The sequence below is a fragment of the Drosophila busckii genome, chromosome 2L (genome assembly GCF_011750605.1).
Source record: "Drosophila busckii strain San Diego stock center, stock number 13000-0081.31 chromosome 2L, ASM1175060v1, whole genome shotgun sequence".
NCBI lineage: Eukaryota > Metazoa > Arthropoda > Insecta > Diptera > Drosophilidae > Drosophila > Drosophila busckii.
In genome coordinates, this window is record NC_046604.1 from 15,113,760 (window position 1) to 15,141,134 (window position 27,375).

The following is a 27,375-nucleotide window of genomic DNA, read 5'->3' on the forward strand; positions in this document are numbered from 1 at the left end:
ACTATTTAAAGTACATACATGCAATAACTTAGTAGCTTATTGCTAGGATTAGGCTAGCTGACCACATCGCCGCTGTGTCCGTTTTGACGCAGCATCTCCAGCTTTAGCTCATGCTCACGCGCCTTCAAGCGCAGCGCAGCAATCGAGGAAGTGCGTCGATCCTCAGGCGGCGTCGCTGCGCGTGTAACGTTTGACGTTGGTGGCGCTGCTGGTGGCGAGGCGCTAGCTGATGATTGATGGGTTAGTGAAATGCCCACTAGCTGCTGCGGTGATAGCTGTGACGGCGGCAGCGGTGGCGGCGCTTGAGCAATGGGCGAATTGGGTGGCGAGGCGAGCAAATGATTGTTGGGCGAATGCAGTTCGGGTGAACCCACAAGCATGGGCGGCTTGGCCGCCATAGCTGGCATGGGTGGCGGACGTGCATGCGGCGGCATTGCTGTCATGTTGGCCAACAGCGATTGAAATGAGCTGGAGGGCGAGTACATGGAGGCCATGCCGGGTGGCAACATGTGCGGCGGTGCGCTGTGGAGCGAAGAGAAAGAAAGAAGTTAAATAAATATACATTAGATAATCAAAAAGAGTGTTTTATTAGTTAAATAAATAAATTAAACACGCGTTTGCTCATATGCCAAACAGGCTTAATAAAAGCCATAGCACTTAGCTTTGTACTGCATTATGCGCAATCTGTAGCATTCAGCTTCGTAATGTAAGCACTTGAAATTTGCCTGCAGGCTCTCAGTTCGCTGCGCTCTCTTCTTGCGACTGCAGTTGAAGAGCATTTAATTTACCGTTTTAATGTGCAAATTGTTGTGTGCGCTTAGTTAGTGAGTGTGTTTAAGTACAAGTGATTAAAGTGCAAGTGTTTAAAGTGCAATGACAAGTGTTTTAAGTGCTAATTAATACACATGCAATTCAACTTGACAAGTCTGCAGTCAGCCTGTGAAAAAAGCTCGCAATTGTGTGTGCTAGCGCTCGCTTAGCCAAATGCGCTGCGTTGTTGTTGCTGCGAGTGCGTAAAAGCTCGCATGAGATAAAAGCTTCTATTGCTTAGTAAAGAGTAAACAACGCAAGCGCACGTGGGCAAATGTAATTGAAGAGCAAGCGCAATCATCAGGTTAGTTTAACTATTGATCAATTACGCTTTACACATTATTTATTGTGCGCATACATATGCAATTTTTATTGCGCTGTCGCTATTTGGTTGTTGCTCATTTTGCGTTTTATATCAAGCAGCTTTTGTTTTTGTTTGTTTGCTTGCGTGTATCTGCCAGCATAAAAATCAGATTTAATGTTTGTGCCATTCTCTTGTAATATTAATTTCTTTGTAATATTACAAAGTGCTGTGTAGTGTATTTTATTTGTTTACTCACCGTTGAAACTGATTGAAGTAACCGGATGGTATCATTGGCGCCGCCGACAAGTGTGGATAACGAAATGCAGCCAGATTGGCGGGCGCATCGAAGGGCTTGCGCAGCTGGAAGCCTAAGTGGGTGAAGGGATTGGGCGGCAGTGCCGCACCCACCACCGTTTGCATGCTGGCTGCGCCGCTGGGCAAATAGGGATTATATGGATGTGACTGTGGTCCAACCTTCTCCTGCTTGCGCCACTTGGCGCGTCGATTCTGAAACCAGACCTGCAACAAGTTAAAGCCTTTGAGTTCGAGTTGAGTTATGTGTCCAAAGCAGGCTACTGGGTAAACTGCCAGCCAATTAAGGGGCGTTGCTATGAGGCACGCCCATTTAATTAGTTTTTAACATAACAATCTGACTGTGTGTGAAAGAGATAGCGCGAGCTGCAGATCCTTTGCAATTACCGCTAGGCTACGAATTTATGTAAACAAATAATGTTGTTTAGCAGTCAGCGCTAATTAAAAAAAAAAAAAATCCAGAACAGAACAGCACCGAGCCGGACTTAAGATTATGCTGACCACATTGTAATGACGCTGCAGTAAAATCCAAAATATAAAAGAAAGAGCAGCAGCTTACAAGGCAATTTCATTAGCTACGACATGCTCCATTATTTTTCAATTTTCAACATTGTTAGCCACGCGAATTGCCAACTAAACCACAAAAGCTAAGCCCAAGCCCAAGCCCAAGATATAGTTTAATCTATTTTTTACCTGTATGCGCGCTTCGGTTAAGCCAATTTTCATCGCCAGCTCTTCTCTGCAAGAAAAAAAAAACATAAAAATTAAAAGCGTTTAGTACAAGTTTTTAAATTGATTTTCCAGCACAGCTGGTCAACACCTAAGCTTAAAGTATTTCAACAATTAAGTAAACGTGGTTTTAGTTGCTTAATTAAATGACATTCAACTAGTTGACTTTATAATAAATCAATTATAAATCGATTAAAGAAAACTACAGTAGAAGCTTGTTAAAGAGAAAATGAATATTAATTGAAAAAAAATACAAATTTGTAATTTTATGTTCTTAGAGTTTTTTGTTTAAATATTGTTGCTCATATTTTAATACTTAAACTAGTTGTATTTATAGTAAATCAATTACAAATATACAGTAGCAAAATGAAAAGTAAAACTTTATTTATGAAATATTTATAATATTTTTTTACATTGCTTTATTTTTTTTAAATGGACCAAACAGAAATTTGTGTGTATTTAATGTATTTTATTACAAAATATGCTCAAGCAGTTTTTTGTTTAAATTTGTTCTCATATTTCAATAGTTTAACTACAGTAAAAGCTTGTTAAAAGTAAAAATATTTGTAAAAAATATATAAAATTTTTGGGTTGTATATCTTTTTATTTTTAGAATTAACTACAAAGCAATTTGATTGTATTTTATTACAAACTATGCGCCAGCAGCTTTTTGTTTTAATATTTGTTACTCATATATTCAATATTTGGTTTTATCGAGCTACCACTAGTGCTGGCTCTAGCTGCTCTAATTGTTCTTGTGATTATTTATTTTCTGCTGTTGTTGTTGTTTTTAGCTGCGTGCATATGCAATTAGTGTTTGCTGTCGAGTTGGCTTCTAATTTATGGCAATTATTTGCTGCTATTTCTCATAGCTTAGCTGCATGTTAATTGCATTTTCAAGTCTCAATTTTCCGCACCCGCCAGCAGCAGCGGCAGCAGCAGCAGCAGGCGAGACACCAGCACAGTGGTGCGTAATTTGAGACTCGAAATTTTATTGAAAGCTGTGCTCCAAATTGTTTGTCGAGTCTTTTGTTTGGGGGGCTGATGTGCGTTTTATGCAAATCTGGCCTGGCCGCATATTTTTTTGATGCTTATCTATGGAGATCTGATCTGGCACTCACCTCGTAAACACGTCCGGGTAATGGGTGCGGGAGAAGGCCTTCTCTAGCTCCTCCAGCTGGAAACTGGTGAACGTAGTGCGATAGCGTCGCTGCTTGCGCTTGGGCGCATACTCATCCGCCTCGCAATCACTGTTGGCATCCGAGATGGGGCTATTGGTGCCGCCGCTAGCACCACTCTGCACCGCTGCCGCTGCCGCCGCCGCCGCCGCACCAGCCAAAGCGGTTGCCACATTGGCACGTTCGGCCACGGCATCCGGATGTGGGTGTGCTAGCTTGGCTTCTTGCGGTAGTTCCTCCAGTTTGACCTCCTCCGATATGCCCATAATCCAAGAGGCAGCTACAGTTGGTGCTAACTTTTGCTTCGCCAACAGCTGAATAAGAGAGAGAGAGAGAGAGTGGGGGGCAGAACATGCCAAGTACATTAGTTTAGTCTCGCATTAGAAGCTTGTAATTTAATAAACGCTAAACATGCAATTATCTTGCACTTTATTACAACAATTTCTGTAATTTGAGTAGCCACGAAGGCTTCCAAGCTCTGCGGTCAGCTCACAGCACTGGCTAACAAGCTAAATCTTTTATTTTTACAAGCTTCAAATTAGTTTTGCAATTGAATTCGAGCTTTTAACCTTTACCAAGTGTGGAAAGACATAAAATTCTTAATAAACTTGCAATTTATTTCGCTTAGTTAAAGTTTTCATTATTTTTAATGCAATTTTCATATCTATAGAGTTCAGTTAAGATGAAAAGAATTTATTTTATTTATGCAGCTAAGTTTTAATATTAAATTGTAGCTGGCTGCCTTCAACTCTTTTGTTATATCTAGATTTTATTTATAGTTTGCTTAAGCAAAAATATTAAAATTATTATAACATTTTAACAGCAAAAAATTTAAAATAATTGCAACATTTATTGCTATGAACTTGGCATAACAAATGTATTTACTTTTAAATAGTTGAGGTTAATTTTGAGAGTTGAATATTCTTTTATAACATGCGCAGCTATTGTTTGCTGATGGGTTTAGATATTGTTGGTATGGCCAAGTCTGAGTTTTGATCGCATCTTGATATAATGTTGCTAGGATATAATACTGAACTTTTGGTTGTATTTGGATGAATAGATTGATATCAAGATTGATACTTGCTAAGTCCACTATATATTGCTACATTTAATGAATTATCGCCATATCTATAAAGTTGCTTTACTGAACTTTATAGATCTACGATCGATCTTTCAATCTTCGCTACATCTCTGACTCAATTGCAAGTCTTGCTCTTGTAGCTTAGTGTTGATTGATAGTTGCGGTTGCTGGCCGCGTGCCTTATGCTCAATGCTCAATGCAAATCGATGACTAGAGACACCCAAGAGCAGCAGCAGCAGCAGCAGCCGCAGCCAGCGACTGAATTTCATCAGCTGATGCGCCATCAACACGTTTCCAACAGCAACGTTTATGCGATAGTTGCTGCTGTTGTTGTTGTTGTTGCTGCATGTGCAGATCGTTTGGAATTTTAATTAAATTGGGCGGCAACTTCATTTTCATCATCATCAACGGCTGCAACATGGAAACAGCAACCGCAACCGAGAGCAACTCAGAGTCAGGTTTTGAGCTCTATCAGATCAAATTAATATCATCAGGTGGCAGTTGGTGGCTGCTGCTTGGAACGTTCGTCAAACTGCATTTTTTGATAAATTTTTAAAGTTTTACTTATTGCCTGATTTTGCTAATTAATATACAATGCGCCTAAATGACAATTAAACAACAAAACAAACAAACAAAATGTAAACGTCAGCGAATTTTTTTTGTTGCCACCAAATCGGGCGCTGCCGAATTGAAGCTGCAGCGCTGCTTTGGCTTGGGCTTGATTGATGGCCCTTTTGGTCTGACGTTGCGGCTACCGTTGACATTTCGCTCACTCACTCACACACACATATATCAAAATTGTCCAAATACCTTGTTAAATGGCAAATTAGTGTGGCTGTGATTGATTTAGTTGCATTCTTGCCGCAGCAACAAAACGTTGCAGCAACATCATCATCAACAATACAAATGATAATTGTGTTTGTTGTTGGCCACAAGCTGTTGCCAAGTCGGGTTCGAGAGCAAGAGACTATATAAGCTATGCTATGAAGTTTGAGCAGACACAGTTCGTATAAAAGTATTCGACACAAGTGTAAATTACTATAGCACAAATTAACTAAATTAAATACAGCAGTCAACTATGTATTTTATTATTATTATGCATTACTTTAAATAAACATAAAATTGCTCATTCGAATATATATCAAACAAGCAGCAAATTAACTAACTTAATGCTAGTTATATACATTTAAATTAATCAAATTAAACATTTCATTTATTATTTGTTTATATTCAACACAATTACTTTAAATTCTGCATAAATTCATTAACACATTGTTTGTTTAAATTAAAGTATAAATTCGAAAACAATTCTGCAGTTATCTGCAGCAACTTGAACTTAATCTAAAAACACTTTAGAATAATCAATTTAAATTTTATGAGCACTTCAATGCTGCTGCGCTGCTTATCAATATTATTTGAATATTTGAATATTATATATAGCTATGCTATATAGTTAGCAAGCTTAAGAGCAGCAGACCTTCGTTGTTTGCTAACTTTAGTTTAGCGCACGTTTGAGTTGTTGAGTTGAGTTCATAACTCATGTTTTTGTCATTAATAATTTTGATTATGATTCGCACTGTCAGAATTCAATGTTGTTAACAAATTCCGCGCATTGACAGCTGACAAACTTAATTTGTGTTAAGTACCACAACAGCAAATTATTAAATTAGTTGTACGAATTGCAATTATGTCGAAGTTAAGCTCCCCCCCCACCCCACCCCACACTTCGCTTCGACATTAAAAGCTAAAAACATCATAAAAATTGTGCTGATTAATTCATTGCATGTGAATGTGAATGGCAAAAAAATGCGCATGCTCGAGCTTGTTGTTGTTGCCTGCTGTACAGTGGAGACTCGTCTTATGCAGCATTTGTGGAATGTGTGCCGTTTGGGCTTTGTTGTCGTGCCGCCGCCTTATAATTGTATCCGCGTTACGACTTTATTATTGCAATTGCCACTGCCTTGGCTCAGAGACCTGAGAGAGTGAGAGACCAAAAAGGAGCCACAGGCTGTGCAGGAGTTTCAAGCGAACAAATCGTTTTGCGCATGCACGCAGAGAAATTTTGTTAGCATAAAATATACTAATAATTTATAAGTTTATTTAAATATATTTTATATACTGAGGTGCCAGAGAATTTCAAATCAATCTCAAACCAATAGATAAATAGAATTGAAATAGGCAATAGATAAATTTGAAGTTATTTTTTTATAAATGGTAGTTACTCTAATTTGCAGTATTTAAATTATTCTAAACAATTTAATCTGCGTATGCTAGAATTGTCCTAAGAGCTTGCAGACTTAATTCTCTACAGATTTCTATGGCAAACTCTTTTCAAATCTAAGCAAACTCTATAAGTTTGTTAAATTAGTTTAAATTAAAATTTTCTCTCTCTCATTCAAATAAATTATCATTTACAAATGCATTTAGCTTAAGCTTGTATACTATGTACTGCATTTCTCGCAGTGTATGCTGCAGCGGCAACAGCTTGGCTACTGATTGACGTTTTTGTTTCTTTTCTGTTTTTTTTTTTTTTTGCTGGCTGGCGCAGTTGCAGTTTCATTTGAGCCCCGTCCCAGGTATTGCGGTAATTAAAAAACTTTTCAGTCAAACTGTCAACATTTGACGTCGACACGTAGCCAGTAGCTAAAAGCCAAGACAAGTACGACCAATTTGGCTTACATGGCTTCATTTATAGTTATAGGTTTCGTTCGCTCTCGGAGCTCAGAACTAATCAAGTTAGCGCGGCTGGCTACGCTGCTTGCCTCTTGTCCAATTGCAGTCTTGGTGCGATTTCCTACTTTGGTCAATTGGTCAGTTCAGCGCGCAATAAGACGTGCTAAATAAATGTTAAGCGAGAGGGGGTGGGGTGGGGAGTGGGGGGCAAGGATCGTGCTTAACAGTTTGACACTGGTTTTATATTTTTTGAAGCTTTAGGATTCACATGCTAATCAAAGCAAGCGCCAGCGCCTAGACTGACAGACAGTCTGTCCATCAGTTCATCAGTTAGTCAGTTGGCTAGCCCAGACTTGTTTGCGGTTGCTTGTTTCGTTTAGAGATAAGCTCCATTAGTGTCTGTAAATTATTTAAGAGCCAAAGCAGCGTTGCCAAATGCACTGACAGAAATTAAAGTTGAAAACATACAAATTGCAAACTGTATTGACTACAAATAAAGTGTCACTTTTTGCATGTGAATACCAAACTGTAGGGCAACTCATTGCCAGTTGGCTCTCAAACTGTAGCGTCACTTTATATTGCAATCAATTGCAATTGTAAATTAAGCGTCACTTTGCTCTCAAACTGTAAACGCACAATTTTGCATGTGACACTCAAACTGTAAATTCACTTTGTATTGCAAACTGTAGCGTCACCTTTTTTCATGGTACTCCCAAAATAAAGCATCACTTTTTGCATGTGACTCTCAAACTGCAATTCAACTCATTTCCATTTAGCTCTCAAGCTGTAGATTCACTTTATGTATATGGCAATGCAATTGTAAATAAAGCGTCACTTTGCTGCATATGACTCTCAAACTGCAGAGCCACAGTTTTACATGTGACGCCAAAACTGTTAAGTAACTTTGCATTGCATTTTTTTGCAATTGTAAACTTGACATTCAAAATTTGTTGCTTGAAATTCAAAATTTATATTTATGTTTTAATTAATTTTTCATAATTTTGCTGCAAGTGCATTTGGAGCTATTACAAGCGATCCACTTACAGCTTCACATCCGAACGCTTGGGCCAAGTGTGTGCGGAAATTAAGAAATTAATTCCTAATAACAACAAGTGTATTACAATACTGACCACAGACGGAGCCAGACAGCAGCAGCAGCAGCAGCAACTTGCAACTTGTGGCATGTTGCGTTTTGTCTGCAGGCTGTGGATGTGGCTCTGGCTCTCACTGCTGACATGTCGATAAGCATCAATGTTTTGCCTGTTCTCACATCAACTCTGACTGCAGTCTCCTCACTCTTGGCCCCCACTCCCGCTCCCTGTCTCTCGTTTTTGAGGCCATGTCGCTTTGGTGTCGTTTTTATGGCTGCACTTTTGTGTAGCGCGTTCGCTGCTGTTCGTTCGCCTGTCTGGCATATTTCATTAAATGCCCAAGGAGTCCGAGTCGACTGCGAGCGTCTGTGGATCGCTGCCCAAAACAGAAGCTCATTTCTGGCATTTTGTTAATGCGTCCACTGTGTGTTCTGCTTGCTGTTGCTGTTTTTTTTTTGAGCTTATTTATGGGTTTACATTAGGCTAAACCACTTTAGTCACACTTTGATGATCGGAGCACACTTTGGCGAGCTTTTTGGGTGGCGCCTGCGTTGCGTTTGCCCTTGATAAGCTTGGTTGGTGTGGTGTGGTGTGGTCTCTATTGATGGATTAAGCAGCCAGCTCTAATAGTTTTACATATAAGCGCCCGATAAGTCCAATTATTAATTTCATTTAAGCGCAGTCGCCAGTGACTCACCGCGACACGAAAATATAAACAAAATAAACATAAAAGTGATAGTGATAGCTTGGCAAGCGACTCGACTCAGGTGCAGCTGAGAGACTTTGCTGCTGCTGCTGCTCTTGGCGCCGTCTTGCAGCCGCTGGACGCGCCAGCTGCGATAAGCCAGCATTCTTCTTGGACTCCAGACAGCTGCAGTCGCTCAGTCTTCTCCAGTCTCTGGTACATTATGGAACTCTAATGCACAACACACAAACAAACACACAGCCAATTATAATTAGTTTATTTTCATATCCTGTGTCGAAGCTGCTGCCTCATTTGTTGCTGGCTGCAATCTTAATTCAATTTGCTGCATATCGAACAGACAACAAATGCGACGAGCTAAATACTCTAAGCCAAGGCTTAAGCTTAGCTGGCCTAAAGTGCAAAGTTCATTGATTAAACTTGTTTCAAAATTTCAAGATTTATGTGCATTGGAATTTCTAAGTCAAAATAATATGAAAGCAGCGCTTGAAATTTATGACGCTAAAAGTTGTAGAAATAAATGAGCTTAGATTGAATTATTTTGCATGGACGCAGTTAAGGGGGTCAAGGAATTTGAGCTACAAACTCTTCAGTATAAAATTGAAATTTATGGAAATCTTTAGAATTTGCAGCTTTAGCACTTATTTAAAAACTCTACAAAATTATGAGAGTTATATGTAGTGAAAGTTTGGGCTTTCAATTAATTTATAGTCAAAATATGTGACTTATATTTCGACTTAGAGTATTGGCGCAGCCTTAAAGCTCAGCTTATCTCTGCGCCTCTTTCTCTTAGCATTGTCTGTCTGGCGCTGGGGCCACCCTAATGGAACCTTGACTTTGTTGTTATTGTTATTGACGGTAGCGCAGTCTCCAGTCAGAGCTTTTGGCCACAGAGTGAGTCAGCTGAGGCTGCTCGCGCGTAGCTCGCTGTGGATGATGCGAGGCCAATTACTCATAAAATGCATGTTAAAAACGCCAGAGCCAAGGAGCTGCTGCTGCCACAAGTTGCAAGTGGCATAAAGCAGGGGCAACAACTACAACTGTTGTGCGACGCCTGGACTGGGCTGCTGCCCTTTTGTCATTGTCTTGTACGCTTTGATAAGCGTTGAAGCCCCCAGCAGCGGAGCCAAAGCCAAAGCAATTTGGAGAGAGAGACGCTTGTGCTGTCTGGCTGTTGATTTCTCATGTTTGCATTGGCATTGGGAATTAATGAAGCTTAGTGGCTTATGGGATTGAAAATGAGGCGCCATTATTAATCAGCTGCGTGGACTAGTCAACGCCCACACATCAGTTAAGTGGCAGATTTATAAAAAATTGAGCAGCGCTCAAAAATTAATATAAAGCTACATAATTAATATATAACTAAGGTTTGCTATTTTAATATTTTCATACTATACTTTCAAATGAAATTGTCTTTTGCCATTTGCGCAACTTGTAACTTATTTTAATTTTCTAGCGACAATCTTATCGATCGATAACTGATGCTACCTCATAGATACTTCAACTTGCGTCACTAGCGTATACACGCAATTCATAGTGACAAGTCACATGCGTATTATTATTAATTAAATCAAAGCGCAAGTGTTACCTACTGCGATTATCACTCAACCCCTGCTCGTCTATCGTTTTTTATTTATTTGATATACGCTCTGACCGTTAGCATATCTTGAAACCGATTATCGTTATAGTTCTATCGACTCGACTGTCCATTTAATTTCATTTATTTTGTTGTATTCTGATTAGCAAACATTGAAATAAACACACAATGACAAAATGTGATTTATTTACCTTCTGCTCTACGCTTTTAATGGTGTTTAATTAAAGCCAATCAGCGATAAACAATATAGAAAACTGAGCTATCAGCTATGTGCTCTAAAAAAATATGAAGAAAGAAAAAAAACAAACACTTGGCAAGTTAATCAAATTTTTGACTCGAGTTGCTGCTTTCCTGTGGATTCTCAAGTACAACTATGATATGATATGTCCAAGTGTATTAATCAAATTTAATGATATTTAATTTTCGTTGCTCTAAAACCAAAATTTGGTTACTTTGGCTTAATCTCAAATCTTTGCTGTGGGGTCTTGGTGTACTCCAAATGTTATCTGGGTCAAGCAAATAGTGCAGACAGGCTATAGAATATAAAGATATGATATCTAAGCTATAGCATAGTTGTGTATACTAATGAGTTGCATTTGTTGTGATTGAGTGTACATCATGTTCGAATATATTCGAAAATATTAATATCGAAATACTAATCTTTGATATAACAAAGCAATGGGCATAAATTCTTTTAGATATAAAATTCAATTTAATTTTAAATGTATTATAAACTTGATACCTTTGTAAGCAGTTGAATTAATTTGTATGTTAAGCTTTGATTGGCGGTAGCTGATAACAAAATTTTTATCAAGTTGAATATATTTGGAAATATTATTAACGAAATTCTTAGATATGTTGAAGACTTCAGCAGATATTACTAAGCAAATTGCTCATAGTTGGAATAAACTCTATTTTAATTTAAATTTGATATAATTTAATTACCTTAATGCCTTTGTAAGTAGTTGAACTAATTTGAATGCTGAGCTTGAGTTGCAACTGGGCTGAGTTTAGTATTGGGAGTTGAAGCACTTTCTGCCGTCGGTTATACAACTTTAGTTAATTTGTGGGCAAGTCCATGCGGTATTTTAACTAATTTTAATATTTATTAAAGCTAACACTTGAACTAAACACGCGCGCACTTAACAGCAGAACACACTGAATAATTTATAAATAAATTTAAATTGGAATTAGTTTGTGTTTTTTTTTTTTTTTTGGTTGAAACGTAGCGCGACGCGACGACGGCTCTTGACTTGACTGGGCTGCGTCAGTGCCGCAAGCGTACTGCACAAAGAGCAAGCGGCGGCTGTTGGCGATGCCGGTGAAAATTCAGGTGTTGCCCACACACACAAACACAAACACACACACACACAAGCGCAAACAAACAGCATGTATATAACCGGTTACATTTATGTGTAGGCAGTTCGCTTGCGCTAAAACGAGAGGGCGCGATACGATCGAGAGCTTAAGCTCGTATGTTCATACGATCGATTGATCTTACGCAGGTGCTGCTGCTGTCGCTGCTTGCGCTGCTGCTGTTGGCAGGTGAGCGCACACTTGGCGCTCCGCCTCAGTCGCAGTCAGCGTATGTGTGTGTGTGTGGGAGTGGGAGTGGCTTTAGCTAGCGTAGCCTATAAGCGTGCAAATAATGGCGGCTAGTCTCGTCAAAAGCTCGCGCTCTTACGCTCTCTTGCGCTCTCGCTCACTTTGCACTCGCTCTGCATATCGCTTGCGTATGTGTGTGTGTGTGCGTGTGTTGGTAATTGAATAAGCCTCAGCACAAAGTGCAATAAATTTGATTAGCAAAATGGAAATTTATTTTGCTGTCTTTTGTTTACTTTTCGCATTTTTGTTGCCATAGATGCGTTTTTTTTTTGCTGCCTGTTGTTGCGGCTCATAAATTAAATAATTTAGGCATATCAACTCGCATTTCACACACACACACACACGCAGTTGCAGTTCTTGACTGCTCGTAATGACTTTGTTGGTTTTATTGTTCGCCTTTGGAGTGTGAAGACGCTTAATTGCGTCTTGCTTTGGAGTGAGGCTAAAGTGGAGAGGAGTGAGCTGGAGTTAGTGCTAGAACTAAGCTGCATATTTCAAATACAAAGTGTAAATGGCTGCTGTAAATTTGTGCAAACTTATGCGCAGCTTCTTGGATGATTCAACAGTCTTAATATATAAAAAATGTTGATAAACATATGCTCAGCATTTAAGCCCAGCTTATAATGTTAGCTCAAAATCGTGAGCTTTTAAATTTAATTGATACAGCCTTTCTAAAATATGTTTAAAATAGTCAAAGCATGGAATAAACAGCTAATGAAATTAATTATAATAATTAATAGGCATTGAAAACGTCGGAAGAAAAAAATAGTATTAAGCTGAAGCATATTTTAAAGCTTAAAATAGAGTTCTGAGCCAACGTTTTAAAATTAAATACAAACTTTAATTAGTTAACAAAGCTTAAAAATAAAAATATAGCATAAATATCAGCAATATATATAGTATTAAGCTTTGGAATATATGTAATGTAATATAAAGTTTTATTAGTAAAAAAAAGGTCTGAAATATATATATATTTATCAAATAAATTAAGTTAAAAATATATTTAACTTAAATAGAGCTCTGAGCAACTTTAAATTAATCAAACATTTTAGTGAGTTAGTAGTTAATAGAGTAATAGTAAACTAATCAGCAATATGGCCAGATAGACAATTGTATCTTTATTCAAATTGTTTGCTCATACTCTCTGTGCACTTGGTTATGTAATTGGGCCATTTACACATTGTTTACATGCTGAAATTTATACAAATTATACAAATATTTGCAACGAAAAAGTTTTGCAATAACTTAGCAATCGAATTATTTAGCGCCTACTGTACTTTAATTTGAAAATAACTTGACTGCCATGCAACTGCTCATTGCTAATTAAACTCTAGATCCTTTTTTGTGCCTATCATGAGCTGCTAACTACTTTATTAAAAAAGCAGCAACAGCTCAATTGCAACCAAAGCTAGAGAGGGGCGGGGGGCAGGCAGCAATTTGTTTAAGGCAGACAATATAAATAAAGTGTTAATGGCAATTGCATACAAATAGTTTGGTGTTGCCATTATATGATCACATATAGAGTTAATAGTATAATGGGACATTTGTCTGGGGCGCGGACCATAACAAGAGAAGTAAACAATGCGACTGCACTTTGAGCCAATTTCACGCTTCATTTAAAGGCGAAATGCAAACAAAAGAAGCGACGCAATGACCAAATGGTCAAGTCCAGGGCTGCAGGCTGCAGGTTTGTGCGGGTTCAATGAGCCAAAGAGAGCGAGATGGGTATAGATAGAGTAGCGTACCCATGTGGCCGTGTCAATCAGCTCGTCGTGCAAGGTGTGCGCGCTTATTTTGGAGTAGACAAGCTAACCCAGACACAGCGAGAGCGAGTCCCAGAGTCCAGCCCGGAATATATTGCAGTCCATATGTATCGTATATATGGCATTATAGTATGCCCCGACTGAATGTTTGCGCATGCGCGCACGTCCTAATGTAATTATTATCTCAACAATTGAATTTCCGGTCAGTCTCACTCGCTCGCGCCATCTCTTTCGCTCTCTCTCTGCCTCTCTCGCTTGCTCTTTGTGCGCGGACAGATGTCGCGCAAAACGTTACAAATGTGCACTTAATTGCGCAATTAAATAATTTTATTTCTGCTGCGCGTTTGTTTTTATTTTTTCTTTCTTTCTTTCTGGCTTTCTTTATACCCTCGCCTTGAGACTTCTTGGCCATGGCCAACAGATCGCATTAAGTGCCTGTTTAAATTGTGAGACGCTGCGGCGCAGCAGACACTCCAGAGTGTTGAATTTGGGGAGAGGAGAAGAGCGGGGGCTGCTCTAAACAAATTGCAGCCAAAGCAGCGGCAGCAGCCTACAGATCTCTACTGTCTGTCTGGCTTATCTTTGTACAGCTGCAACTGCAACTGCAACTGCAACTTATCTTAATGCAACTAAAGTAAACACAAAACACTAAATTTGTATTTCATTAAAGTTTATGTTAATACAATTAAATTCTATATGAATTAAATAGCAAATTGCTACTTTTTACTATGCTGAGCATATTTAAATCCTTTAACCATTAGTTGATTAATGATTATGGAATATAATATGATGGATAAGTTAAGGCTGAAAAGCAGCAACAGACAGATTCATCCTGCTGCATTTTGAGCTACTTCTTTACATTTGCTAAAGTGAAACTAAGCAAACGATATGGAAATTTAAAATAAATTAAATGGCAACTGCCGAATCATAGTAAAAATTGAGATAGTTTGCAATAATTAAAATGAACTACCCAATCAAGTATGAATATAATTTAAAGGACGTTAAGGCTTAGGCAAGATTGATAAATAGATAAATGGATAGATAGAAGGATGGATACATACACGTGTAAATAAATAAATAGATAATGGATAGATGGATAGACTGTTAGATAGGCAGATAGATTCATCTCATTGCATCTTGCGATACTTCTTGCCATTTGTTATAGTTGAATTAAGCAGCCGATCTGTAAATTCAAAGTGAATTAAATGCTAATTGCCAAATCATAGTAAAGATTGAAGAAGATTTCAATAATTAAAATGAAGTGATCAATAAATATGAATATATTTTAATTTAGTGCATAAAATAAAGTGTTCAATAGTTAAAACTTAGATAATATAATCATAAATATATAGACTTATTGATATATTGATAGATAGCTAGATAGATAGATTCATCCTACTACATCTTCAGATATTTCTTGCCATTTGTTAAAGCTAATATAAACAGTCGATCTAGAAATTCAAAGTGAATTAAATGCTAATTGCCAAAACATAATAAAGATTGAAGAAGATTTCTATGATCTTTAATAGAAAATTATCAAACAATCTAAATAAAGTTTAATTGAACGCATTAAATAAAGTTTTCTATAGTTAAGACAAGATAGATCTATGGATGGATTTATGCTACTGCAACTTGAGATATTTCTGACTAGTCGAATCCTAATCATGCGATTAAGAAATATAATTTGAATATGAAATCAGCTGGCCTCGACTACTATTATGAATTATGAATATATACGAAACAAACGTGCAAAACAGTCATTGGTCAATGGATTAAAAATTATATTTAATTTGTTGAAAACAAAGCGCATCAGCGATAAGAAATAATTATTTTAATTGAAGCGCATTAAACTAAAATTACGCAAAAAACGAAACATTAATTTGCAATAACAAAAAGACACAAAATGAAAGCCAAGCGATAGAGTGAGAGAGAAGCCAAAATTATGCAGCAAAGAGTGGGGAGTAATAATTAAAGCCCACGGCCAAACACGCACTAATTACCAAAGCATTATTTTTGTTTTTTATTTATATACAAAGCCGTATTATTGTTGCATGTTTTTTACAATTAGATTTACGTACAAATGAAATTACCGCGCTTTCATTTTAATTGTTGAACACACAGCCGTCTGCCCGCCCCCGCCCCCATCGAGCTGTTTGTGCGGCGCTTATCATTGGCTGAACATCTAAGCGTTTGCGGCTTGCATAAAGCAGTTAATAACGCGCTTCCGCTTAAGTCAATTTCGTTGGCCAACCAGCTACACCCCCGCGCCGTAGCCAGCAAAAGAAAATTGAGTGAAAATGCAGTTGTCGCCCCGCTTGGAAAAATGTCGCGCCGTAATGAAAGCAAGACAAATCGTCGTATCAAATTACCAAATTGTGTGCGCCCCGAAACCACAGGCCAGGAAATTGGCCAACAAACTTTCAGCTAGCAGCACTCACTACCTGGTAGCGCTTACTCCCAGCTGATTATGTCACACGCCTCTTGCCCCATTTTGAGGCACACAAAACCGCAGCCATTTGTAATTGAATTAATGTGCGCATTTGCTCTTTGGTTGGTTGGCTCGACTTGGGCACTATTTATGGGCCAAATGACAGCTACAGCTACAGCTAGAGCTGGTGCTGTTGGTGTGATTGGGGGGTGGGGGGCTTGGCCTTATCGCTAACATTTGATCGCGCGACTCCAGTAACCCTAACTAATCGCACGTAATTAAATATAATTTGGTATCGTTTACAGTTGCGTTTGTTGCCTGCGAAACGTAAATAGGTTTCGTACGTAGTTTGTACTTAGTAGTGGTAAGGGATAGTGGTAAGTGGGCGTGGCTAGTTGTATAGCCTTAAAGTGGGTCAGTTCAATTAGAGATTTTGACAAACGTTGCGGCGTTTCCGCTTGCGCAATTGTCTTAAGTATGATCACTAGCAGGAGCAGCAGCAGGTGTTACAGCCTGAGAAAATTTAAACAAATGAGTGCAGTTAGCTATAGCTTTAATTAACTGTAAATTTGTTAGCAGCATGTTGTGCATGCAGCGAAAGAAACTCAAAGTGCTACAACAAACTTTGCTGATTTTCGAACTGAGCAAATACTTAAATTTTAGTAAAATCAACAATATTGCAATCAATAACATTTTATATATATTATTTATATGGCAAATTGACTTTAATTTATAAACTTAAGTTCTACAATACGCATAATTGAAAATCGTTTATTTAAATTTAAATATTTCAACTATAATTTGCTGATTTTCGAACTTAGAATATTCAAAAACTTTCAACAACAATTATCAACAATACAACAACATTGATTTATATTTTATATATTATTTATGTATATGGCAAATTGACTTCAATTTATAAACTTAAGTTCTACAATACGCATAATTGAAAGTCGTTTATTTAAATTTAAATATTTCAACTATAACTAAACTGCTGGCATTTCAAATTTTAAAACCTCGACTGACTGCTACTCTTTTTGTTTATTAATATATAATTAGTTTGTCGCTACAGCTGCTCGCAGCACAATTCATTTTAGTTTTATATTTATTTATATATCAACATCCTTTACCTTTTGCTTATCCCTCGACTGCAGCTTGACCCTCGCCAACGTTTGCTGCTCATTTTCTTTTCGTTTGCTGCCAACGCATGCGTTTGTTTTATAATTGATTAATTAAAGGTCGGCTCGCGGCGCACCTTTTGCTGCTCCTGGCGCTGTTGCCGACTCTAACTATCGTTAGAATTATAATTGGTCTGCGGCATGTGTTATCCTTTCGACTGTTGCCGAGTTCGTTGCATGCCGACCAATTTGTTTGTTCTTTAGCGCAACAAATTGATTTTATTGACTTGTAAATGATGCTGCAGTGGAGAGGGGAGCGACTTGGAGCCGACTTCCGTTTGGTCAAGCTGCTGGCTGCTGCTGCTGCTGCTGCTACTGATGTCACCGCTAGCTGAATTTATGGCCAACAAATGGCCGTTGGCCTCCAAAGTAAGTACTTGGAAGTCAATTAATTTATTGATTTCACGCCGCCATTGCGAAACGCTTAGAGAAGCGACTTGGAGCTACTTGAAGCTGAGCTGGCGTCCAAGCGGCGGCGGCGCCGAGCTCACTATTAATTACTTTTTGTAATTAGTTGCAAATTTTATAGCCGCGGCCGCATGTGGCACAAAGACTTGTTGCAACTGCAACTGTGCAACGTGCAGTAGCCACTCATGACTCTCTGCCACTGCCACTGCCACTGGCCACTTGACGACGAAGCGCATTAAGATTGATAACGAGCTAATGAATGTAAATTTTATACACGTCAAACTGAAGTCTGAAGTCCGAGAGAGTGAAGCCTCCTTCCAGCATTGCAAATTAAATTTCGCACTAAGCTCGGCTTCCGTTTACATTTGCACACACACACATAGTCACTAAAGTACAGTAAAAATTCCATTAAAACGCAGCATTAAAAATTGAATTGTCGGCAATTGTCAACGCATTTTTCTATTAAGTTACAAGCTACTATTTCGTATAATAATTGCTGTTGATTTGCTGTGCAGCAATCGTCAGTGCAATGATTTATTACTATGATAAAAATATAAATTGTCTTCGCTTAAATTGAAAAATTAGTTAGCAGAATTTGTTTAATCAGCAACGCTGCAGTTTTAGCAAATGTTGTTTAAAGAATTCAGGCAAACAATTAATCAGAAATATATTTATATGCTCAGTTTTATATTAATTAAAATTTCAACAATGTTTTTTCAACAATAAGAGTTAGAGAATTAAGCTGTGATAATACATTACGCACTCAAATTTATATTTATATCAATTAGATTTTTCAACAATGTTTTTCTCAACAACTTTTCAACAATGATATTTCAACAATATGCATTCAAATTTTATTTTTATTAATTAGATTTTTCAACAATGAATTTTCAACAATACCTTTTCAACAATATATTTTCAACAATATTTCAGCACCAGATTTGCAAGCTGCTGAGGCCAAATATCGAATGGAGAGATTGCCTGAATTTTTTGATATTTAACTCTTGATGTTGTGGACTAAATCTGGTAAGCTCAAGTTTTATTATATGCGCATACAAACTCTTTGAGTCTCTGCTTAAATGAGTGCAGCTCTTAACACTTAGGCAGTTGCCACTGTAACTGCATCCAGGGGGAGGGGGCGGGCGGCCCACTGGGCAATATGCAATTATGCAGAAGCTGCTTTGGCTTCACATATTGATAATTAAAGAGCTGGGCCACAAGTGGGCGGGCTAGGGGGCTCGCGCATCAAAGTAATGCTAACTGGGCAAAGTGACGTTGACAAATGAGTTCATCAGTAGCTGCTTTTGCCAAAAAGCGCGCAAGAGCGAGAGCGCATGAGAGAGAGCGAGAGCGAGAGCAGTACAGCGTTGCATTGAATTAATTTTCAAAGTGAAAAGCGATTTATTTTCGCCATTTGGTCTTGGTGCGGTCGTTTAATAAACAATTTAATAGCGCGCATAAATTTTCAAGCCATCATACTTATAATAAACCCATTTGTCTTTAAAACTACCAAAGAGACTGACGCTCATTGCAGCTTGGCGAGCTGCTTGGCTCGGCTTGGTTATTAAATTATGCGCGGCTCAAGCGTAAAAATCAAGCGTGCCTAATGTAGGATACCGTCGTCTTTAACGAGCCCTAATGGCCACAGCCCCCAACCCCGCTAGAAGTTACACTCTCTCTCCACGCTGCAGACTTTCTCTCTAGTCAGCGGTTAGCCGTCGGCTTCAATTAATCAAGCGTTATGCATATAAATCAACGTTGACACAGCGTGAGATAAATGAAATAAAAAAAGAAAAAAGATGAATATTGAATTAGGCAGCAAATTAAGAATGCAAATAATATGGAACTACTGTGGCGATTTGAGTTTATTAATTGTTAGACTACATAATTAGCTAGCTACCCCCCTCCAACTCGCCACTCGCCTGCATGTCTATTAGCTAATTGTTAAGCCTAAGGGCACTGATTGCTAACTAAGTAGAAGCGACGCGTGCTTAACTCTTTGTTGCTCTCTCACCTCAGGGGTTGTTGGCTACTTAAATTATTATTAGAGTCTACAAAAAAACTTTATTAGGCTTTATGGAATTTTTTAGTAGCACAATTAACTGAATTATATTTTGCTGAACATTTAAATCGCGTACATTGGTTAATCCAATAGAGACTTAGCCAACTTCATTTGATAAACTTTTGCATAATGTAAACTCAATGTTAAGCTTGTGAAAATTTAAGTTTTACTTTATTCATGGACATATTTTTTGAATACCTAAATTCTTTCATTGCTCATGTCAAAGTGTATTTGATAGTCGATTGCATTTGACACTCTATCTTTAAGCTTTCAATATAAGCTAAATGTTAAGCTTGTGGAATTTTAGTCACTTCTTTATTGCATTTATCAAAGTGTATTTGGTAGTCGGTTACATTCAATACTCAATCTTTAAATTATGTACAATGTTTAACTAGAAGCTTGTGGAAACTCAAATGTTGGACTTGTGGAAATTTGCGTTCTACTATATTAATGGAAAATAATCATTTGCTGATTTATTTTTTTAACAAATTCTCTTTTCGCGCTTGTCAAAGTGTATTTGGCAGTTGCTTGCACTCGATACTTTATCTCTAAACTATATAAAATGCTTAGTTAGTAGCTTAAGCTTGTGTTAATTTATATCCTACATTCAGTCACTTCACTTAGCAGTCACTTCTTTATATAATTTTTGTATATATTCTCTCTTCACTCTTGCCAAAGCGTATTTTGTAGTTGGTTGCAATAGATACTTCACCCTTACAATGAATTATTAGCAGCTTATGGAAACTTAATGTTAAGCTTGTGCAAATTTATGTTCTATATCCAGTCACTTATTTATATAATTCTCTCTTCACAAGCGTATCGCCTAGTCGGCTTGTCGCTGCACCCTCCACTTGTCTCTGATATTGAGGTCATCGCATTTATTTATTTATTTCTAGCGTTGAGCAAACAAATTGAATTTAATTGTTTATGATTGACGTGCGATTAGCGTTTAACCCAAAATTGATAAGCGCACGCGCTTGTTTAGTTAAAGCGATGCAGCTAATGATACGGCTCGACTATATAGACTAGACAACGAGTCGCCTAATTGCGCTGAGCTTAGCCATAATGCAATTAGAACGCAACGCTTATGGCTGTGGCAACAACTTAATTAAGCCATGGCCAATAGACAGTAACAAACGCAAATAAAAACTAAAAATTCCTTGCCCAGGCATCAAGCAATTTGTATGCGAGCATCTCTCGAGCAGCGAGCGGACAGCAACAAGTCATTTCACACTTTGATCACGCTGCAGCTGCAGGACTTGCAACATGCACCATATAAGGCTGCTGCTGGCCACAAGCGGACTGTGGTATGCGCTGCTGCTGCCCTCTGTCCAGCAGTCCCATGCATATATTAAAGCCCCAAAGCTGTAGCCACATCGCCCGCACAAAAGTCTCGACTGCGACTCGTCCAAGTCGCGTTGCGCACCTTCGCGGTAATTAACTTGTTTCAATAATTACGCATGCGCATTTGCACATGTTGTCTTGTTTTCTGGGTCTTCACTGTGTTTTTTGTGCTTTTGCTGCTGACCAACTTGCCAAAGTTTATACAAGATTTTTGCATTGCAAGGCGACAACAGACGCCGTTTGTCTGCTAGGCAGGCGCTACTCTAACCAAAGGTACACACATCCAATAGTTGGCAAAAGTAGTTAAGCCAAAAAATGTTGCAATGCTTAGCAGTGTGGCCGTAAGTAAATAAGTTGCAACAAATATAAATATAAGTTACTTGTTCTTTGTTTTAACAATTAATTTCCAGCAAGTGCAATATGCAATTTAAATTCAATTTTCTGCCTTCACATATATTGCTTTCTACGTTATGATTGATTATTTATTACTTTGATTGCACAGTTGGCTAAAATACTTGAAATTTACTTTATCAGCAGCAGAGCAAAAGCATCCACTCTTCGTTTATTTTGTTGCTACGGCGCTTTGAATTCTTTGCGCTGTTGTTGATTTTTATTTTGTGTGAAAATTTATGCAGCAGCCGTTGCATATTAATGTGGCAAGTGGCAGGCAGCAGCAGCAGCAGCAGCAACATGTACAGTTGTCCTTGCTGTCCGCGAAGGTGGCAGCGGCACTTAATTATTGATAGCAATACAAACGGCAGGTTCAGTGGGTCAGAGACAACCAAAGGCGAGTTCAACTTAACAATTTTTACTTTACACACACACACATACAAATGTTTAAAATCAAATCAATTTATAAGGCGCTGCTATCGATGTCATGCACTTCGACATTTTCCATGCCGGGAATGGCTTTAACAGCTGCATTCATTTCCTCACAGGCTCTCAAGCTAGGAGCACCACCTCCCATGCCGCCCATGCCGCCCATGCCGCCCATGCCGCCTAGTCCAGCTAGTCCATCTAGTCCATCCATGCCGCCATCCATGCTCATGCCCAGCGCTGCAAGCTCTGCCAAATCCATGCCACCCAGCGCTTCCTTTAAGGCGCTTTCATCGCCGCCACCCATGCCGCCCATCAGCGGATCTGCGCCGCTGCGCACATCTGTGATGACCACCTCAGTGGTGCTCAGCAGCGAAGCTACACCCGCTGCATCTTGTATAGCCGTGCGCACCACCTTGGTGGGATCGATAATCCCACGCTGCAGCAGCTTGGCGTACTCATCCCGCAGCGCATCGTAGCCAAAGTCGTCGCTTCCCTGCAGCACTTTGGCCACCACACTGGCGCCATCTACGCCTGCATTGGCGGCAATTGTAAGGCAGGGCATGCGCAGGGCGTGGCAGACAATGGAAATGCCTTGAGCCACATCCGCATTGTCCGCCTCGAGCTGCTGCAGCGCGGGTATGCAGCGCAGCAAGGCGGTGCCGCCACCAGGCACAATGCCCTCCTCAATGGCAGCGCGTGTGGCACACAGCGCATCATTGACGCGATCGCGCTTTTCACCCACCTCCACTTCGCTGGTGCCGCCAATGTGCAGCACAGCGACGCCCTTGGTCAGAGCGCTGAGACGCTCACGCAGTCGCTGCGCTTGCTCCGACTTGGTGGCCGGATCCGCCAGCTCATCCTGCAGTTCTTTGATGCGTTGCTGCAGCGCCGCTGGCTTGGCTTGTCCTTGCAACAAGAGCGTGCTGTCCTTGCTTATGACTGCCTCGCCCACTTGACCAAAGTGCTCCAGCTTGGCGGTTTCAATCTTGCAGTAGTTGTGATCATCGCCAAAGACAGTGGCGCCTGTGGCGGCCGCAATGTCGCCCAGCAGCTGCTTGCGCAGCTCACCAAACGCCGGCGCTTTGACGGCACAAACTTGCAGTCCAAGCTTCAGACGATTCAGCACCAGCGCATTGAGAGCTTCACCATCAATGTCGTCGGCAATGATGAGCAGCGGGCGACGTTGTGACAGCGCCTGCTCCAGTGGGCGCAGTATTTGCTTCAGCGACTTGATCTTCTTGTGTGTGATGAGCACAAAGGCGCTGCTGAACTCCACTTTGCCGCCCTTGGGTGTGTTAACAAAAAAAGGCGAAATGTAGCCCTTGTCGAACTTGAGACCCTGCAGCACTTCCAGCTCATCTTTGAGCCGCTTGCCAGGCTTTACAGTTATGGTGCCCTTGTGGCCAACGCGCTCGGTGGCTTCGCCTATTAAAGCGCCAATGGCGGCATCGCCATTCGCTGAAATTGTAGCCACTTGTTCGATCTCAGCGCGTGTATGCACCGGACTGGACATGAGCTGCAGCGACTGCTTCACCTGCTCCACAGCCAGCAGCACGCCACGACGCACCTCGTTGGGATTAGCGCCGCCTGTAATGCGCGTGAATCCTTCCTTGATTATAGCACGCGCCAGCACTGTGGCCGTTGTGGTGCCATCGCCAGCAGCTTGATTCGTATTCTCAGCCACATCCTGCACCAGCTTAGCGCCCAGCTGCATATGCTGATCCTTCAGCGCAATTGCATGCGCTACTGTGACACCATCCTTGGTAATCTTGGGCGACGTCCACACGCGCTCCAGTATAACATTTCTGCCCTTGGGTCCCATTGTCACCGCCACTGCATCCGCCAGCACATCCACGCCTCTTATCATCCTGGCACGCGCCTCCGAACCAAAGCGCACATCCTTCGAATACGCGCGCGCAAAGCAGCGACTCGTTCTAATTGCCTCACGCACATACGAGCGAAACATCTTCGAAAACTTTTAGTTTATAACAACAAAAATTATGCCAACAATTATTAGAAATTTCTAAGTTCTATCAGCTGTGCTAACTTTAGCTATTTATACTAGTATATTTAATGTTTAAGCTTAATGCTAGTGCAGCTCAGCCTACTAAATTTCAATACATGTGTGTGTGTGTGTGTGTTTTTTGTTTTTTGGGCACTACAGTTTCCAATTAATTTCATTTCCGTTTGCTTGCTGCTTCAGGCCCCAAACACATGTTTCAATCTTCAAAAGGTAGCGAAAACATAGTATTGATAATTAAGAAATGTCAAACATTAAACAAAAAGTTGCGCACACCACACAACAATTGATAAGCGTCGCTCCGAGTGGTGTGTGGTGGGTGTGGGTGGGTGGTGCTGCAACTGATCGCGTGACAAATCATAATTGATTGTTCGCTTAATTGAATTGCTGACTGATAAGACGATCGCACCCAAAAAACGAAACTTTTCGTAATATTTGTTACTAAACAAAGACTACAACTAACGGTAAACAGCATCAGTTGTAATTGTTGTTGTGCAAAGGAATTCTATCAGTTTGCTTATCAGCTTTATATATATATTTGTTATGTCCTAGGGCAACAAAAGTCAGCTGACGAACATTTATATTTATTAATAATAAGTGTGGCACATACTAAACGCTACTACATTGGACTTAGTTTAAAATTAAGTTTACAACTTTAGGCTTTGTTTGCTTGCTTATCGATTTATCCTAAATCACAGACTTAAGACTCTGCTTCAATCTATTAGTAATTTTTACTGCTTAAATGTTGGAAAAGAACATTAAGGAAACTTTCAGATTCTAACTTTTATTTGTTATGTCCTAGGGCAACAAAAGTCGGCTAATGAATTGAAACAGCATAAACTGAAAACAGTATTATTATTAATACTTACAGTATAAATAATGAAAACAATATTATTATTAATACATATAATATAATTGAGTAGAGAAACAGCCTAATCGCTTCCACATTGAACTTATTTTGAAGCTAAGCTTATAGCTTCCAGTCTTTGATTTCCAGCTTGACTAGAATCAAAGACTTAACTTAAATTCATTAGTAATTGTTGCTCATTTAAAGTTGAAAAAGCACGTAAAGAAAACTTTTAGACTCTAACTTTTATTTGTTATGTTCTGTGACAACAAAAGTTTTATTAATAACAAATGAAAAACGCATTGATTGTTTCAAAAATATGAAAATATATTAAAACTTTTAAGCTACTAAGCATTGATTTAGAAGAATTTAGACTTTGTCTGATTTGTTGCTGCTTAAAAGTTACAAAAAACGTAAAACAAACTTACAGATTTTAACTTTTATTTGTTATATACTACTTATGATCACTATACTAAGATTAATAATAATTGAAGGACAAACTGAATTTGCAAATATATACAAATTATTAAACTTCAATGCTTTTAGATTTTATTAGAATCCATTAGTAATTGTTGCTGGAAACACGTTAACTAATTAACTTAAAAAATATATTGAGCATGTTGTTAGTTTTGTACTCAAAATGAATCAGCAAATTTAACGCTCATAAATATTGCTTTAATACAATAAAAACTAATAAACTTTAGCGCTTTAGATTAAGAACGCACAATCGATCTCTTCCGCTTTTATATGCCTGCAATCTAAGTAACTAAAGAAAAACTGACTCATGTGCCACCCAACAAGAAGCGTACATGACTCACGTGATCCCCAGTGCTCCAAAAAAAAAACTCAAAGCGCAACAACAAATCACAAAGACAAATAGACAAGTTCGGAACACGCTAATAAATTGTTAATGGTTTTATCACAGCTTTGAGTTTACGATATCGCCTAATACGTTACACAAACAGACAGACACACACACACACACACACACATGCATGTATGTGTTGCAGTCGTAAAAAGTAAAGAGAGTTCCAATAAGCGTAGCATAGATAAACGAATGTTGCCCCTACCCAAGCTGCATTAGTCAGAGGGCAAACGCATTGGTGGGTGCAACAGCCAACAAGACATGGTGGGGATGAGGGGGTGGCTGCATAGTTAGTGCCTTCCAATAAGGCCAGCCCGCTGTGGCCTGTCAGCGACAAAATCAACTCATCAACGTTGACAGGCTGGACTGCAACCAAAATTAGCCACTGGCCAGTGGCAATTGATGCGTGATTGGCATGCAGACCAAGAATCCAAAGGCACAAAGGCGATGCCAACTGCAATGCCAATGCCAAAAATAGTCATCGACGCACCAAAACGAGTCGCCTCTTGGCTTGTCTTGGCTGCAGCCTCTTACAGGTGTCAGCACCAAGCGATGTGTATGGCTATGGCCATGGTTAGTTATCATGATATTCTGCAGCATCCATTGGCAGTCATTTAGCAATGCATATTTTAAATTAATATTATTAAGCATTGCCCGTCAAAGTGCAGACAAACTGCAAATTCCTAATTGGAAAGCTAACTAGTTTTTTCTTAGCCGTCGGCTGCAGTCTCGCTCGCGCTCTCTCTACCTGTCTCTTTCTCTAATCAGCAATAGCTAAGAAGTAGCTTTATTTAATTTAAGTTGTATATCAACTTTGGCTAAACAGCTGCCGGCCAAGCTTTTGCCACACTGTGCACTGCCATGGGCGTCATTTGAAAAGAAATTGTTTAATTTATATTTAAGTAGGTAGTGTGTGCCAACTGCAACCCCCTCCATTAATTGCACCTACGCTCATGTGCATGCTATTTACTCACTTACTGTTCGTTCGTCTCTCTCACACGCTCTGACGCTCTTTGTTTGTTAGCAAGCGCCGCCCTCTTTGCTGCCACTTTGCCAGCCAATCAGCAATCGCCGCTAGTGTTGCTCTCAGTTGTTGTTGTTGCTGTCGTTAATGTTGGTGTTGCTGTTGCTGTTGGTGTTGTGTCGTCGACAGGCAATTTACATGAAATCAAAATGAAACGAATATTGAAAGCATTAACTTTGACAACTTGCTCGACTTGCCGCATGCGCTTTATGTTTGCAACTAAAATGGGAATTAAAAAAACAAAAATAATAATAATTTTTTAAACTTAAGCTTCGCATACATATTATTGCAAACAGAGATATACTAATAATAATATATTTAATTTAATTGAAATATTTTATAGTTGAATTCTTAATTGAAATATTTTATTGCTCAATTCTTATTTCTCTTGCAATTTAAGCAATTTCATAATTACAAAATTGCATATGAAGACTTTGCTGCTATACTATATATTATATACAGTATATATATATATATATATATATCTCCATAATTCGCCTATACCCTTTACCACATTAAGTTATAGCGCAATTT

General features: G+C 39.1%; 2 protein-coding genes across 3 annotated transcripts; both read right to left on the minus strand.

The window, feature by feature from the left end:
* Positions 1-26,844, minus strand: LOC108607962 (homeobox protein aristaless). 2 transcript variants are annotated; one of them, XM_017999090.1, is made up of 5 exons: positions 26,796-26,844; positions 3,277-3,647; positions 2,120-2,165; positions 1,371-1,633; positions 1-522 (listed from the first exon to the last, which is right to left on the minus strand). In XM_017999090.1, exons 2-5 carry the CDS (start codon positions 3,597-3,599, stop codon positions 54-56), a joined length of 1,101 nt encoding a protein of 366 aa, XP_017854579.1. In that variant the 5' UTR covers positions 3,600-3,647; positions 26,796-26,844; the 3' UTR covers positions 1-53. The 2 variants fall into 2 exon arrangements, with proteins under 2 accessions (XP_017854579.1, XP_017854578.1); XM_017999089.1 differs by lacking the exon at positions 26,796-26,844 and adding an exon at positions 11,424-11,773.
* On the minus strand, positions 22,061-24,138 carry LOC108607959 (60 kDa heat shock protein homolog 1, mitochondrial). Its single transcript, XM_017999087.1, has one exon. The coding sequence runs from the start codon at positions 24,049-24,051 to the stop codon at positions 22,120-22,122; it is 1,932 nt and encodes a 643-aa protein (XP_017854576.1). The 5' UTR covers positions 24,052-24,138; the 3' UTR covers positions 22,061-22,119.
* Positions 26,845-27,375: the final 531 nt, after the last annotated feature.

Coding starts and splice junctions, on each gene's coding strand:
- LOC108607962 (XM_017999090.1), bottom strand. CDS start 3,599: ATGGGCATATCGGAGGAGGTCAAACTGGAGGAACTACCGCAAGAAGCC. Junction 2,166..3,276: donor TACCCGGACGTGTTTACGAG/GTGAGTGCCAGA, acceptor TTTTTCTTGCAG/AGAAGAGCTGGCGATGAAAA. Junction 1,634..2,119: donor TAACCGAAGCGCGCATACAG/GTAAAAAATAGA, acceptor AACTTGTTGCAG/GTCTGGTTTCAGAATCGACG.
- LOC108607959 (XM_017999087.1), bottom strand. CDS start 24,051: ATGTTTCGCTCGTATGTGCGTGAGGCAATTAGAACGAGTCGCTGCTTT.